General features: G+C 52.1%; 1 protein-coding gene across 1 annotated transcript; it reads left to right on the top strand.

Moving 5' to 3' along the window:
- The first annotated feature begins 376 nt into the window (after positions 1-376).
- Positions 377-16897, top strand: LOC135323003 (NUT family member 2G-like). The gene is made up of 10 exons (XM_064494246.1): positions 377-1203; positions 2120-2248; positions 3276-3612; positions 3969-4172; positions 4464-4580; positions 5022-5218; positions 5399-5482; positions 5591-5732; positions 16156-16286; positions 16396-16897. The coding sequence occupies exons 1-10, from the start codon at positions 377-379 to the stop codon at positions 16895-16897; spliced, it is 2670 nt and encodes an 889-aa protein (XP_064350316.1).
- Positions 16898-17227: the final 330 nt, after the last annotated feature.

Below are 17227 nucleotides of genomic sequence, written 5' to 3'. Positions count from 1 at the left end.
AGGCCACGAAAGAAAGAGGATTTATACTGAGCATCAGGAAAAGGAGGAGTAAGGAGGAGGTGGGGCCTTAATATTTTAGACACTGCCTGGTTCACAAAGGCCATTTGGCTGCCCTCAACTTCCCTTGCAGAAGCTCTCTACCTGCTAGTGAGCCTGCAAAGGAGCAGGCGTCCACCCACCTCCAGGACTTGGGGGACAGCCTGTGAGAGTCGGGTGCAAGGGGGTTCCTTGCGGAGGCCCTGCGAGACACTGCTTGCTCAGGCTGTTTCTTCTCGGCACGCAGGGGTCGGGGCCTGGGTGAATGGGAGCAAGCTCCCTACTGGAGTAATTCCCAGCTAGAGGTCAGAGCATGAAAACTAGTCCAAGACACCTGCACATGGCACAGTCTCCCCTGTCCAAATGTCCTTCACCTGTTGACACTGACACTCCAGGATTCCCCGGAAAGCCCCAGTCCTGGTTGCCCATTCTCCTCCTCCACTCACCCCTTTCCTTTGTCTCAACAGCATCTCCACTGCTGGGAACGGATGTGCTTATGAGCACTGGTGCCTCCCTGACTCCAGTCACGGCACTTCCCTTTCCACCACCTGCTCCTGGCCCCGAACACTGGCCACCCTGGGAGCAGCACCTGCCACCCTCATTGACCCCATCGTTCCCTCCTGGAACCACCCTGCTGCTGCCAGCTTTCCCCATGACACCTTTGGTGGCTACTGGTGGCCAGGTCCCCATGGCCACTGGGCCTTGCAACATCACCGTCCAACTAAGGTCAGAAGGGAGGCCAGCAGAGCCCCTCCAGATGCAGAGCTTCGTTCTTACACCAGGAACTGTCACCTGGGGTGCTCCAGGGGCCCTCAGTGGGAGTGCTACTTGCCCTGCTCCCCTATCCTTAGCACCCTCATTGGCGACCCCAGCTGTTGGGGTAACTCAGGCTGCCATGGGAGGCTGGGCCCCAGGCCTTCCCCCTCTAGCTCCACCACCAGCTGCCCAGCGGGCCCCCAGCATTCCCCCCATCAACGCTGGGCCACGGCCACCTGGCACTTCCAGGGAGGGGAGTCTGGCCACCTCCCAGTCTCAGCCCCCGCAGGTTGACTCCTGTAACCGCAAGAGCGTCTACAAGAACTACCGACGTTGGCAGCGCTTCAAGAGCCTGGCCCGGAGGCACCTTCCCCAGAGCCCTGATGCAGAAGCTCTTTCCTGCTTCCTCATGTGAGTGAGTTCTCGGGGGGCACGTGCGCTCATCTGGAGTTTCACGTGGAGGACCTTGGGGTGCACCTGCAGGTTAGGTTTCTAGGGATCCTAGAAGGAAGGTCTGAGGGTGATGTCCATGCTATGACATGGCACTGTCCATCATACACTCACACTTCCAGTCCATGACATCCTTTCAGTGCCTTCTCTCAACTGAGCCCAACACCCTTGATGAGTCCAGCTGACTTTCCTTCCATTATTATCTTGGGAATATTTACTGAAGACTTGCAGTCAGAGAGGGTGCCGGGGGAAGGTGAGGAGCCACGGATGGGGTGCCCCCCTCTCCTGTGCTGCTGTCTCCTCTCAACACAGGACTTGAGTGTGGGATGGCCAGGGGATGCCACTGAAGGGAGGGAGGACCTACAGGGCCCAGGGGAGAGCTGTGTGTGTGCCTGGTCCTCACTGTTCTGGAGAATTCTCGCTGAAACAGGGAGATGGCAGAGCTCTCCTGAGGGCAGGGACTGTCTCCTACTAGAGCTGTGAGCCTGACACGGGGACAATTACAGGTGATTCAGAGGACTGGGCAGGAGCCCCCTTGGGCTCATCTGTGAAGAGACATCAGGTTCCCTGGCACAGGCCAGGCCTCAGTGATGACAGGGATCTGTATTATGAAAAGTCAGTCGTGAAGAGGAAAAGAGCTCCCCGAGGCACAGTGTCCCAGCTATGGTGTGGGAGTGGATGGTCTCCCTGCAGTGAGTGGGAGGGGGCGACAACAGTAGCCAGGAAGGCCTGTCTTTGCCTCCCAGACACCTGCCTCTGCCCCTGCTAATGCTCAGACATGCTGTGATGGGGGACGTGTGGTCCATGATGCCGGGGGCGGGGGGTCAGGCTGGTGGGGACTGGGCTGTTCACTGAGGCTGACCCTGACGGTTCACAGCCCAGTGCTTCGATCCCTGGCCCGACTCAAGCCCACCATGACGCTGGAGGAGGGACTGCGGCGGGCCGAGCAGGAATGGGAGCGCACAAGCGACTCTGACCGAATGATGTATTACGCGATGGCGGCAAAGTGAGTCCATGTCCTGGGCCCAAGGGCTGCAGCGGGTGAGGGTGACACCCCAGAGCAGGATCTGGCTGTGGTCACAGAGGAGGAGGGAGGAGGCAGCTCCCCGAGCACAGGGTCCCCGCAGCCCAGAGGCCAGACTACACTCCAGAAGCCTCTCCTGCACCTTGACAGCTTGGGTCTATTTGTCCTCTGCCCAGGGCTCCGCCCTCCCCTGAAGTGGCCTTCTTTGCCTTGATGAAGGGCTCACTTGGGGTGGAGGGGGGAAAACTGTGAGCCCAGTGGGGTCAAACTCCAGCCCTCGTGGCTGTGCAGGGAAACGTGTTCCACCCGCCAGCCTGCTGCCTCCTTAATGCTGGGGGCCTGGCGGCCACTCACATGGCATTTCGGACCCTCTCTCCTCCCGAAGTGTGGCCTGACTTGGTAACCTGGTTCCCTCCTGGAGAGGCTGCGGAAGCCAGAGTGTCTTTTACCCCAAGGGTCTCTGGCTCTTCATGAGACTTCTTTGGGCAAACCCTTTATTTGAAAAACTGAAAACAAACCAGCATTTCTCAGAGGAAAGGAAAAGGAAAGCCTCTCCACTGACCTTAGGGTCCACATCCTACAACCTGTCCTGGGCCCTGTCTCCAGGCTTGTGTTCCAGGACTCTCAGCCTCAGCCCAGGATCCTGGATCCGGACAAGGACCCCCGTGGGGAACACGTGCTTGATCTGGCCTCTGGCTGTCAGCCCTTCCTGTGTTTCTGGGCATGGGCAGGGGGCAAGTGGATGGTCCCCTTTGGGCCTTCCACGCAGGCCTGGTTCAATTCAGCAACCTGGGTCTACGCTGTTGAACGGCCTGCAGTGCTGGGGAGGCAGGGGTGTCCCCAGATCTGGTATTTGCCCCAAGAGCAGCTCCCTGCTGGGGACACCACCTCACAGGGCCATGACCGCCCCCAGCAGAGCGTCTCGTGATCCCTCTACCTCTGCACCCTGGGTGGGCTCCAGGGCCCAGGACTTTTTCTCAGCATGGCCTGGGCCACACTAACCCCTCAGGTTCAAGGAATTTGAGGCAGAGGAGGAGACGCAACTTCAGCAATTGCAGTCCATGAAGGGGGTGCAGGGCCTGCCTCCTCCAGCCCCACCAAAGCCGGAACCTCGGGGGCCCCCAGCCCCAAAAGTGGGCCCACAGCTAGGTACCCACGTGCCCACTGGAGCTCAACGCAAAGGTAACAGGGACCTAGGGATGGCCACTGTCCCCACGTCAGCCCTCTTCCCTCAAGGGGGGCATTGGTCTTTCCACCTGAACAGCCACCCAGAGGGGGTCTCGGCTGCCCTTTGTCACTATGGGGTATTGACCTGGTCTGCTGTTGAGCTCCTCTCCCACCTCCCTGTCTGAGGGCCAGCCAGAAAGTCTTCCTCAGAAGTGCAAAGGATGGGGACACCTCTGAAAAAACTGGAGGTTGCACACTTGCTCACATGTGATTCTCTTAGCTGCTCCCACTCACCTCTCCCTCCTCACTCCCCATCACTGTGGGTGACAGTGCTGGTGGTCCTGACCCCACCCACACCGACTTCAACGTCCCCCAAACACTGCGCTGCCCGACAAGCCCCCCCCCCCCCGTGCTCAGGAGCTGGAAGCGGGAGCCCCTCACCCTCCTTCCCTCCTCCCGCTCTGCCTTAGCCTGTGTGCCCAGGAAGGCCGGCCCCAGGGCCAAACCCGCCCGCCCTCTGCCACACACATCCCAGCGGCCCCGGGAGACCAAGGCACCCAAGGAGATTCCCCTTGAGGCTGTCAAAGAATATGAGGACATCTTGGAGGAGCTGCTGGGGCCTGTCCACTTGGCCACTGAGGAGACAGATGCAGAATGCCCAGAGGACGGGACCTACCCGGACCCGGGTCTCCTGAGCTACGTGGACCAGCTGTGTTCCCAGGAAGACTTCGTCACGAAGGTGGGCTGGGCCTGCAGCCTTGGGGCTGCAAGATTCCAGGGACTGGCACTCTCTGCACCCAGGATTGGGGTTCTGCCCAGGCCTTTGGGACTTAAGCTCTATCCCTGAGCTCTGTGTCTGTGTGTGTGTGTGAGTGTCTCTGTGTGTAGCTGACTGCCACAGTGGTTTAAAACACGCCACCTTGTGGAGGAGAACAGGGTGGGTCTCTCCTGTTCACTATTTCTCCAGGTATTCGTGGCTCACAGGTTACTCCTGCCCAAGGATGCTCACAGCCTTATCCTTCCATCTTAGGTGGAGGCCGTCATTCACCCTCAATTCCTGGCAGCTTTGCTTTCCCCAGAACCACAGCTGGATCCCTTGGCACTGGCTGAGGAGTTAGAAGAGGAGGAAGGACTCTCTCTTGAAGAGGTGAGCCAGAGGAGGGAGGGACACTCAGGGAGACAAGGGAGGGAGGGATTCCAGGTACAAGAGGGAAGGCAAAGGACACCGAGGGAACCAAGGGAGGCAGGACCCAGGTCAGCCAGGGAAGGGATGGGACTCCAGAACAGGAGGCCCACAGCGCTCTACTCAACCCTCCCCTACCTGGAAGGCCTGGCATTGTGGAGGGCCCGCTAGGGACTGGGGCAATGCAGGACCATAGTAAGGAGAGGATGGGGGCCCGGAGAGAAAGGAAGGACACACAGCTGGGAACACGCCCAGGAGGACAGCAGGAGCGCTAGTGTGCGTTCTTTGGAGTCCTGGAGACAGTCCCCCCTACAGCCCCTCAGTGCCATCATCCCACGGCCCAGCCCTCCTACTCCCCTCACCTGTGTGTGCGGGGCCAGTCACCGACCACCTCCCTCCTATCAGCTGGTGCAGAAACGACTCCTGGCCCTGAAGGAGGAGTTGGGTGTGCAGGCACCCACCACTCACCGTGCACCCCAACTGGACTCAAGTCCTCGTCAGTCTGATGTTACACAAGATGCCCAGAGGCATGATGAAGGCCCCCAGCTAGGGGTCAGCGAGGAAGACAGCCCACCAGAGATGGAGTCTGAGGAACTTCCAAGGTGCAACGGAACAGAGAGTGGCCTGAACACATCAAAACACTGGATTCTCTCTCCAGATCATGAGGGTTTCCCTCTATCTGAGGCTGGACAGCCCCTCTCTCCTCCCCAGGGTCAAAGGCACACTCCACCGAGCCTGGGACCCACGGACACCTCAAATCTCAGAGAGACCTCTCCTCTTAGGGAGGACGCAGGGCCAGGGCCAGAGGATGGGTCCAGTGAGGAGAAGGAGGAGGTCCCCAGCCTGGACTTCATCTTGGCCACTCAGTACTGCCTGATGCCCTGGGGAGGGAAGTCCCACAGCTCTGCCCCAGGGCCCTTGAGATTTCTCTGCCCTGGAGTTCGGGGGGCCCCCCAAGCCCCCTCCCCTCATAGAATCAGCCTTAGCTCAGCTCCTGCACCAGCTGCCGAGTCCAGGAAGCGGGATCTGTGTGGAGGCCAGGGGTCTGATGACAAGCTGCCCCAGCCCACGCCCGACCTCAGCATCTCTGGGAGGCCAGCCTTGTCTCCGGAGCTGGTGCGCCCCTCACAACCAAACAAGAGGAGGTGTGACCCATTTGTCGCAGGGAGTGTGAGGAGGAGGAGGAAGAGGCACTGCAACAACTAACAAGCCTCCAGTGCCAGCCCCCCAGGCGGCCCTCGGGGGAGTTCAGGGGCTCTTCCTCATCCAGTGCTGATCCTGGCTGATGTGCGGGGCAGGGAGGGAGGGCGGGACCATCAGGGCCAGGGTGGGATGGGGTGGGGTGGGGTGGTGGCAGTTAGAGGGCTGGGGATGTGGATCTGGTCAGCTGTGGGGGGGGGGAGTAGCACCTTGCGGTGATACATGTAAAATGGGAATAAAAATAAGTTTTGTTTGGAAATGTTCTAATACCAGTGTAGTCTTATTCATGTCTGCACTGCTCTAGAGAGAGGGCTCCTGAGAGGGAGGATGAGGAGGTCCCAGGAGCTATGGATCCACAGGGGGCCAACTAGATCTTCCTCTGCATTGACACGGGGTCCTCAGATGCTCTGGGAGCCCCCAGCTCTCACTGTCCCCAGGAACCCCCACATCATCCTTTTCACTCAAGTCTGCTTGGCCACAGGCCTGTGGGACATCCCATCATCATATGCATCCTGGAAAAAACTAGGGATGGAGAGCTGTCTTCGTGCCTTTCAGACCTCAGGACACTAAGCAGTTCTCTAGAATGGAGCCTCGAGACAGCCCTGGTCTTTGGGGAGCTTCTCTCTGCTTTCCTGAAGCAGCCAGACCAGAGAGGAAGAGCCTAGGCCTGAGGGACAGGACGTCCTGCCTCTCTGCCCTGTCGTACAGGGAGCCTCCTCTAGTCTCCTGGGATTCCTGCAGTGGGTGAAGTGGAGGAGGCAGCTCCCTATTAATCCCAAGGACACGTGGGGAATGGGCTGAGAGTAAGTTCATGGGCGCCTGTTAAAGGTGTGTGAAAGGGGAATGACAATGGATGCCGCTGTGGGACTTGTGGGATTTCTGTGCGGGGGCATCATGTCCAGCTGAGAGTTTGTAACACGCTGGACTCTGCTGATCCGGGCACTGGTTAGTTGCATGGTGTGTTTAGTTTGTGAATAGTTATCAGGCTGTAAGCTTGATATCTGTACTATTCTGCATACATATTATACTTCACTTAAAGTCAAAAGTTAAAAAATAATAAAATTTTCTTTAAACTTCTGAAGTAAAACAAAAAAGAGACACAGAGAAGAGCCATTATCACAAAACTGAGGATCGCGGTCACCTCTACAAGGGGATTTGATGACATTTCTAAGGTTCTCACAATGTTCTAGTCTACAACTTGCACAATAATCACATTATTGATTTCTTTTTTAAACAGGTATCTTTTACATCTGTTTCAATACGTGAAAATCGAATTAGATGTAGTAAAAAATACAGCAGTCCAATAAATGTAAAAACAAGTAAAATAAACTCCTAGAAAAATAAAAATTATCAAGAAAAAATTAAAGACACAGATAATGAAAAGTCATGTAAACATTTGTTAAAGAATTTTTGAATCAGTAACTTAACGTGTTCCCATCAAAATCAGACAAATAAAATTCACGCTCAGACTGCTTTACAAACAAACAGTGAAAGCTTCACTTTAAACATCAGCAATGCCCACTCTCACCACTGCTCTTAAGACAGGGAAAAAAACAGTCTAAGTAATGAAAATAAACCAAATTGTCATGATTTTCAAATGATATGCTTGTTGTAAAAGAATTTCAGCACAAGTTATTGCAATAAGACTTTAGCAAGGTTGCAGGATATCATAAAATCAACTGGTAAAAGTCAAAGGCCTTTCTCAAAACCAGTGCAGACAGAAATTACAGTAACCACAACAAACATAAGGTAGCAAGGAATCGATTTAACAAAAGATATACAAGAGGAACAGCATAAAACTTTACTGGAAGAACTACTTATGAAAAAATTGTGGCATCACCTAGTGAACACGCATGTGCCCTCCCACCCAGCAACTGCACCCCTGGGGATGCGTCACTGGGGAAACTCTCCTGTATCAGGAGAGATGTACCAGGTTTTTCTCAGAAACACTGGAATAACAAGAAACAACCCAAATGTCCACTAATAGTAGAATGAATAAACTGTGGTATATTTATACATGAAAGTAGTGAAAATGATTAACTATACTCAGACACATGATGAGTGAACAAAGCTACCTGAAGAACACACACAGTGACTCCACGTACATAAAATTCAAACCAGGGAGTGCTAAGCACGACACTGCTTCAGGAGCATCACAGGAGGGGGATATACATGAAGGTGCTTAACGGACAAGAAGCGCTGAAGAAACAGCAGTCCCGTGGGGGCTGTGGGGAACCACCTGGAGGGTGGGCCAAGAAACACAGACCAGCACAGCCAGTGGTCACACAGGGACACTCTCCACCGCACGATGAGGTCGTCCCAATGCTACCTCACAGAACAGAAGAGCTTCCAAATGCACTTCATGACGCCAGTGTAACAATAACCCCGAACCAGACAGCCTGCGCACACACACACAAAACAGACATGATACCACTCATGAAGAGCAGCACAAAATATTCAGCTTCTAGCAAACAGAACCCAACCGCACATTACAACAGACAATACAACAAATACCAAACACCAAGTCTGGTTTACTCCCAGACTGCAAAGGAGGTTCAGTAGATGGAAACCATTAACACGATCCTCATGCTAATAACTCTGAACAGAGTGTTAACCTCTCATTAACGATCATCTTCATGGAGGCAAAAAACACACTTGACAAAATTCACTCATTTATGTGAAAACAAGCAAAATGGCAAGTGCTGGCTACTTCCATAAATAAAATACACCTCAGCTCAATGCCAGCATCTTACTTAGCAGGGAGACACTAGAGGCTTTCCTGCTCAAGCCAGAAACCACGGAAGGCCAAAATATTCACCAATTTACATTAGAATAGGTAAGTATTAAACTCTAGGATGTGAGAGGAACATTTACCAACTCTTGAATGCTACATCCCGCCTGCTGGGGTAACCAGAAGCACTCCTGAAGTTTCTATAAAACTTTAACCTTCTTATGACTAATTTCTGTAAAGGGCTCTTTCTAGCAGTTAAGTCAGAGTGGACACAGACTCAGGAATGTCTTTTCTTTCCAGCTCACTTAGGACTAAAGAAAGGATTTACAACACTCCTAAAGAATATCACCTTTATCATCACTTGAATGGTAAGGGGTCAGAGCTGTCCTGAAAGGATGCTTGAAGACATCAGCGAAATACAAAACACGCGGAATGGCTCAATGTGCAGTACCACTCACACCCTCTCCAGACGGGACAGAATCAAAAAGAGGGGCTGGGAAGGAGGTGAAGAACTCAAACACCTGACACCTGCTGACAGAGGGCAAAGTGGCACTCTGGAAAGTGGTCTGATGGTTTGTTAAAAAATTAAAAACACACCAATCTGCCGAAGTGTCAAGGCACTAAAGCCAAAGGAGTGTGAGGAACTGCTCTGTCCTGAAGGGGGTCAAGGAGACAGCAGGTAACTGCAACACGCACCCGCCACGCAGGGTCTGAAGAGCAGGGAACCGTCCTGGGCTGGCGCTCACGGCCCGACGGGCACGGCTGTGTGACGGGTACACAGGAGGGCCGTGTGCGGTGCTCTGGGGGGCCGGGGCACTGTACCAGCGATTCACTCTCAAATGATGCAGGGGAGAACCTTCTTTGTATTGTCCTTACACTACTTCTATACATTTAAGATGGCTGAAAGATTTGTTAGATATACAGCATTTAAAACATCTTAATTTATTACAGGAAAAAACAAACCATGCCCTCCCCTTACACTCTCTACCCTTTTAATTGTTTTGGTTTTCTTCACAGCACCTACCAGTAGCTGAAGCATCATGTGTGCAGGACAGTCCACCTACCCTCTGAGAGTAAACGCCTGCAAGCGCTGGGACCGGGTCTGGTCTCCACGCTGCTCCAGTGCCCGCACGGTGGCCAGCGCACAGGGTGTTCAAATCAGTTGAATAAGTTAACCTGTAGTCTTATACTGGTTTAAAATAAATTCATTTACCATCCCCCACCCCCATAACACGCACACATCACTCCCCCACAGCAACTCTACCCATGTGTACCCAAGAAAAGTCAAAACATATGTCCACATCAGAACTTAAAGATGAATATTCATTGTAGAATCATTCACAACAGACAAAAACTGGAGACATTCTGTCTATAATCTAGTGCAGCCATCCAATTAATTAGTATTTGAAAACAAAAAGCAACAGAACTACTTGTCCTGACAGTAACATGGATGAATCTCAAAATATTGTAATTGAAGTAAACACCAGATAAAAAAACTTTCTTATATGAGGAAAATGTTCTAAAACTGGACTGTGGTGATGACTGCACAACTCTGTAAATTTGCAGTGAGCTGAACATTTAAATTTTATGAATTTCCTACTATGTTGATATAGTTGTTTAAAAATAAAAAGTAGAGAACAAGGGACAGCCGCCTTTTGCTTGCTGTTTGGTCAATTTTTAAAAAATTGGGATGGTATAAAGAGAGGGATGAGCATCTGAAGAGAGCTTGTTAACCCGAACTAATAAAGTCCAAACTGCAAGATGTGGGACCCTGACAGTCAGGAGCAGCGGCAGTCTCATGCTCCCTCCCTGTGCCCGGCCCCTCCAGTCCGCCTCAAAGGCAGTTCTCAGAGTCTGCCTTGACTCCACCACCAGCAACCCCCCAGCACCCAGGCAGGAGGCTCTGGGAGGACCTGGGCTTGGAGACACAAATCCATCAGTGCCAGCGCTAACTGCACACTACAGAGACAAAGTCTGAATTTGTATAGAAGTTCTGACTGGCTGAAAAAGAAATTTAATTTTCGGGGTTAGGATGTGCCATCGACTTTTTATTTGTCAACCATAGCTTTATGTCTTACAACAGACTATGCAATTCTTAAACAGAGGGGACAATCATGTTATGGTTTCAAAATCTCAAGAATTATTTTAGGGGGCGCATGTAAGAAAAAAGAAAAGTATCTGCTAACTCCAGGAACTGCTCAGAGGTGGTTTATCTTCATTTAATAACAATAAAAAGAACTACCCACTTTAAAAACAGATTTGTGCATAAACCACATTTTTCAGTTTTCCAAAGGCATAAAAATGGGGAGGATAATTTAAAATTAAATGATTTATCAAAAAACTCTGAAAAAAAGTATCTTAGACCTGTGTTTGTGATAAGCGCCATTAAAAAAAGAGAAAATAAAAGAAAACTCTTTAGAAGGAACCTAAAGCCAAGGCCTGACCAAGCCTTTTTAATCCTCTCTCCAAGCCAGGCATCCACCGACCACGAGCAGCCTGGGGACCTGGTGTTTTGTTCACTGAAGTAGCTGAACAGCTAGTCTGCGTACCACTGCAGACAGACACCACTTGCTGGATTAATCAGAAACTGGGAAGCCCAGGTGGAGTTAGCGGCTTTGTCCAGAATGACCTCCTATCAGTGTTTTCACAGAGTGACACAGTAATCTACTTCGTTATCAGTCTGTCTCCAACAGGACCTGCAGCATCCCTCAGGGAGGGTCCGAACTGAACCAGGGCCTGGCAGAGAAGATGCTCTGACTGTTAAATCTCACCGGGAGGAGGGGCTGCCCTAGACCACACACCTATGTGACCCAAGTCTAACAGTCTCACTTCTGCAGACTCTGCTTTGCGATGCAGGACGGTGTCCAAGAGACTGAGGGGAGGGAGGACCCCGGCCCCACCAGGCCCATTCACTGCCAAGGAGTAACAACTAGAGCGTTAACCCAAGGCTAAGGGCTCAGCGCTCACCTATGTTTCATCCAATCCTCCCAACACTGAGGTGCGTATCACTACCCCTTCTCTACAGGACAGAAAAACAGACTCAGGTCACATACAGGTGTTCAGAGCCCACACTCTTACCCACTCTACTGTACAGACTCCCAGCCACGGATCAGAACATGGGCCTCAGATAATCTGTTCTGCCGTCAGTCAGTGGGTTTTTCAGTGTTTACTGCATAACTCACATGTTACATATGTATCAAATATTAAGTAAGTTATGAAGAATGCCGCTCAGATTGGCTGCAACGCACATACTACCAGAGACAGGAAGGCAGAAGAGCCCTAAAACCAAGCCGAATCCCCTGCTCTGCCTATTTTGCCCTCCCCTCTTTTCCTCCCCCCAGGCCCCCAAAACAGGCCTCGGCCCAGCACAAGAAGAGCAGGGAAGCAGCACCAAGAACTAACCTGGTTAGTCAGAGGTCAGCGGGAGACATCTCATGACCACTGCCACCTCACTGCGCCACCTTAGAGAGGTCCAGCCTCATCAAATGATTCCACCTGGGCCTCAGGTGCCCTGGATCCAGTGGTGGACATTAGCCCAACCTGGATCAGATTCCCTCCCCCAGGACTCAGAGTGCTCTGAAGACACACACCTCTGGGAAGCTAGAGTCAGCTCTCTTCTGCCAAGTGCACAGGGATGTGGTAAAAGTGAAAAAAGTTGAAAAAAACCCAAAAACCCAGCTGTGCAGAGATGCAGGATGCAGGAAGATTTTGTAAGTGTAAAGAGGAAAGGGAGTAGCTGCCTTGGTCTCGCTTTCAGTTCCTGGTTACATCCGAACCTGAAGCTTTAACTGCTCTTCCTGTCCCTGCAACACCATGAGAAATATCCCTGGATATTAATCACAAACTCCCCAATTTCTACAGCCCATTTTCTACAAGTCGTGCCTGAAACGCTTTAGCACCCTTCCCCACCTTTCACTCAGCTAGCTCCACGTCATTCTCCAGGTCCCAGCTTAAACAGCACTTCCTCCGGAAACCCTCCCAGACTACTCTGCGAACCTTTGCTCCACTTTTCATGGGTATAAAAGATAGCACTCTGCGCCTTGTCATATTCAGTACATGTGATTGCTTTCCTGTTAGACTGTAAACACCAAAGTGTAGAAACCAGTTTCATCCTCCTGCTTAGCACATAGGTCAGGTACACACTCAATAATATTACTAAATGAATGAAAATCAAGAAACAGGTGGAGGTACGTAGGAGCGAGAAGGATCAACACTGATAAACACTCTTCTGATGAAAATGAAGCGGCTTTGACCCTACCTCCCTCACCCCTTCCAAGTTTCTGGTTCCTCCCTCTCCCATCTCCACAACAGGCCCAAGTTAGTCATGACAATCATCGTTTTATAGTTTGTTGCCAACACATTCAGGAAGCCAGGCTGGAGGAAGGACATTTCCCAGTAACTCGCTGTGACAGAGGAAAGTCTATAGTAGTTCAGGGGGGAAAAATTTACACGTTTTGAGGTCTAGACAAATCTCAGTTCTGCTGTATGTTTACTGGCTAAGAACCCTAGAAAAGTTACATGAGACCTGGTTTCTTTATCTCTAAAGTGAAAAAAAAAATTTATACCTCAAAGGTGAGAATGGAAATGACTTTGAAACCACAGCACCTAAGGCAAGCTTGCAACTAATGTTAGCCAGCTGGTCACGATGAAGTCCATGCAGACCTCACCCCTACATCCCACCCCCAGCTTCTACCAGCCACAGATGGGTTCAGAGCCCAGAGTGTGCTGAAAGACTGAGCATCTGAGAGGGACCCTGGAGAACATCTATCCTGTTGTCTTTCAAATGTACAGGAGCCCCAAGAAGCGAAAGAGAAAAGAGAAGCAAAAAGGAAGAAAGACCATCTCAGGGTCAAGGAGGTTGGCGGGCAGAGCAGGCTGGACGCAGGGTGGGGTAGCTGGAGATGTTTGTTGGGCAAATGGTTGTTTTCTACTTAGTAGGTACATTACTGAGAGCAAGATGAAGAATAAACTATACATAGTTCCCAGAAAACTCAACTTGGATGCTTTGCATAAGAATCTTTTATTAATGCTTGAGAATTGAGAACATACAAGTCAAATTCATCAGAATGACATCAACTACAGTCACCACCAGGAGCACATTATTAATGATGTTACTGATACCAAAAAGAATTCTGTTTGCATTTTACTTGCACTCAAAACTGTTCAGAAACTCTGGATTTTCTGTTGCTCACGTAAGATGGTCTCCTCACATCTCTGAGCTCCAAAAACCATACAAGAGACTTCTTTGTTAAAGTTACATTAACAGTTAAGCCAGCACAGCCAGGAATCTGGTCTGGAGCGTCTGTAGAGGATTTATACTGCTGCTGGCCCTGCCTTTCAAACAGGTGGCACCAAAACCCAGCAAAGTTCCAGGGAGGGGTGGGCGGACTGCTAGAGCCCAGAGTAAGAAGGAAGTTCATGGAGAAGATGACTCTCCCAGGAAGGCAGGACCTGCCCAGGGCCCAGCCCTTCTCGGGGATGGGCTGGAGGGAAACACCACTGGCATCTTAACAGGACGCTCCTCCGCTGCAGGGACCAACTGTGCTGCCTGTGCGCTGCGTGCAGGTCATTGGGCACGTCCACCTCCACCACATACACACCGAAGGCCAGTAACACCTCCAATCAATGGAACAACAAAACGCAAAACAAAACTCACATACATCTCAAAATGCCCCTGGAGATAGGGTAACAATCACACCCACTGAGTACCCCTAAGTAAGCAGAAAGAAGAGAGAACAAGTACAGCGGGTAGAAAGTAAAAGAGAGACGAGGGAAACACAAAATTTGATGAGGAACCAGCAGAAAAGGGGCATCTGTCAGTGATTTTCCCCTACCATCTCAAGTCCCAGCTCCTTAGAAAACAAAGGCCTTCAGAACTCGGCCTCGCCCATCCCAACTGCCTCCCCTCCAGCCTTCTCCCCAAGGCACGCACCCACACCCTCCCTTCCCAGACAACTCCTGGTTTTCCTGACTGGATGTGCCCTGCTCAGACCTCTGTGCCTTGGCATGTGCATTCTGCTCTACCTGGAGTGCGCTTCTCAAGGCAAACTCCCAGTCATACATCCACACCCAGAGCCAAGGTTTGTGAAGCCAGACCTCACCACCCCAGCCTTCTGCCCCCACAGCACTCCCCACAGGCCTTCTGTGCTCCCACCCAACTGCACCCCACTGTCTGGAGCAGGAGCTAATGAAGGGCAGGTGCCTCTTGAGTCCTTGCAGGGAACTGGTGCTCGATGAATTCTAAGTGAATGACCTTGCATGAAAGGTTTTCGTAAAAGGCTAAAAAAGCAAATCACACAGAAAGCAGACAATAGATATTTTTGACTATTGAAAGCATGTATTTTCTCAACTCTGATCTTTGGTTGAATATCATCAGGAACCAGACAGAGATGCTCTATCACTTCCTAGTTGGGTATCTGTGGGCAAATTAAACTCGCTGTGTCGTCTCCAATTTCCACTTACTGAAAGCAACCAGCCCTGCAGTGTGGCTAACAGGACTAATTAATATACGCTTAGAAACAAACAAACAAAAGTAACAGAAAGCGTTGACTAAACGGTCGTTCTGACTAGCCTGCCGTGATCACAGACACCTTAACAGGACCGAATACTGCACCGTCAGGAATGTGAGCACAACGAAATTTTGGCTAAAACTATGTTTTGTTTTGTTTTGTTTTGTTTTGTCTTGTTTTGTTTTTAGGTGAGCTGAAAGTCAGCAAATCCAACAGCTTATCTTCCAGCTGCACTGCGCCCTCTACAGTCCTCAGTACTGATCCCTAGTGAGCACTTGTAAGAGTAAAATATGCTAAAATTCCAAAATTATTATTAATAACACTAATTAAAGAAAACACGGAGTAATGAAAAGGGCTCTGGCAACGGAAACAGGATCTCAGTCTACAATCTCAAGTCTGACTCTTTAGTTGTACGACCTCAGGAACTGGCTTCACCTTTAAATACTTTCTCATCTGAGAGAGAAGGAGAGCACTGCCTTTACCTTTCTGCAAGGTGGCTGTTCAGGTAACATGAGATAACAGTACCTAGTAGAGTACCTGACACGAAATGTTCAGAAATAGTCTGCTTCCTTCATTCAACACGAAAGACACACTCACATGAAGGTTTAGGTGTAAATCAGCACAAAATACAACGTGTAGTTCGTTCTAATAAAACAACACCACCACCATCACCCCCATTCCACCAGAGCTTCTGAGGGAACTGGAGCCAGAGAGGGAGCCGGCACGTGGTTCTGCAAGAACTGCATCAGGGCTGCATGCACACTGAGCACTAAAGCAGTAACAGGGAAAGTCCACAGTCATTGTGCTAAAACGTCTGGATGCCTTTATGCTACTACGAGAGCTCACACAGGGTAAAGGAGGGGAAAAAAAGTCAAATTAGGTCCAACTCCAAATGACTCCTTAAGAAATCAAGACAGAGATGCTGACTTAACTTTCCTGAAACACCAACAGTACCATCCCAAAATCCATTTAAAAACTTCAAGACTGCCACATTCCTCGCCAACACTGGTGCCGCTCATGCTGTTTAGAAAGGCTGCGCAGGAGAGAATCCCTGGCACCACGGAAGGTGTTGAACCAAAGCCGGCCACGTTAAACACAGGCGAGGGGGGGCAAACAAGATGATGATTTCGGGGTTGTGCACACACGCCGCTCCAACCGCTTTGCAGACCATGGCCGCCACCCCGAGCACCTGAAGGACTTCGCGGCTTCACAATCGGCTGTCAAGGGAAGGCCGCGAGACCAGCACCGGGGGGTGGGGGCCCCGTTCCCGTCCTGGGGGTCTCTGGGTGCCGGGATCCCGGCCTCCACCCCCCACCCTCGCGCCACTCCCGGCGCCCAGCGAGGGCCGGCCCGGGAAGCGCGGCAAGCAACGCCCCAGCCCGAGCGGCCCGGCCCCGGCCGAGAACCCCGGCGCGCGGACGGCGGGGCAGCGAGCCTGGGGTCGGGGCCGGGCTCGGGGTCGGGGTCGCGGGGCCCACGCCGCAGCTGCGTACGCCGAGGCCGGGCGGGGGTCCGCGCGGGCGGGCGGCACGCGGGGCGCGGACACTCACCACACCACGCCGCGGGAGCCCTCGCCGAGGCAGCGGGCTGCTGGAGCGCGGCCTCCCGTCGAACACCTGCCCGCGGACCGCCTCGGGGCCCGCGCCCGCCGCCGCCGCCGCCGCCGTGCTGGGCACGAAGCTCCGCGGCCGCCGCTCTGCTCCCGCCTCGCCTCCCGGAGGGGCCGCGCCGCCGCCGCTGCAGCCGCCGCCGCTGGCGGCAGGGAGCAGGGGCGGCGTCGCTCGGGAGACCCGCAGAGATGCCAGCCGCTCCAACCGACTGCCGCCTGCCTGCCTAAGTGACCGTTGGGCGGGCGGGGGGATCAGAGCGGCCAAGGAGGGCGCCGGCCGAGACCGGGCAGCGCACGCGCGCGGATTGGCTCCCGTGGCCCGGGGGCGTCGCCGGGCGCTCAGGGCAGAGACATGGGTGTTAACCGGCGTCCTCACGGATTTTCTCCATCATACTTTATCTATAATCACTACATCATCAGTCTGTTTCAGAATCACTTAGACGACGCAGCTGCAAATACTCCTACATATTACAGTGTATTATCCCCCAAAGACTGTCTCCATAAACACTTTACAACACTTTTAACCAAGAAATTAATATCAACACAACATTAGCAACCAGTG

This window comes from Camelus dromedarius, chromosome 15 (genome assembly GCF_036321535.1).
Source record: "Camelus dromedarius isolate mCamDro1 chromosome 15, mCamDro1.pat, whole genome shotgun sequence".
NCBI classification, from domain to species: Eukaryota; Metazoa; Chordata; class Mammalia; order Artiodactyla; family Camelidae; genus Camelus; species Camelus dromedarius.
This window is presented reverse-complemented; position numbering and strand designations above follow the sequence as displayed.

What these genes read in the sequence shown, in the direction of transcription:
- LOC135323003 (XM_064494246.1), top strand. Translation starts at nt 377, where the DNA reads ATGGCACAGTCTCCCCTGTCCAAATGTCCTTCACCTGTTGACACTGAC. An exon ending in GACTTCATCTTGGCCACTCA is followed by an intron (nt 5,483 to 5,590) that starts GTACTGCCTGAT and finishes CTCCCCTCATAG; the next exon opens with AATCAGCCTTAGCTCAGCTC. An exon ending in CAGCCTTGTCTCCGGAGCTG is followed by an intron (nt 5,733 to 16,155) that starts GTGCGCCCCTCA and finishes CGTTAAACACAG; the next exon opens with GCGAGGGGGGGCAAACAAGA.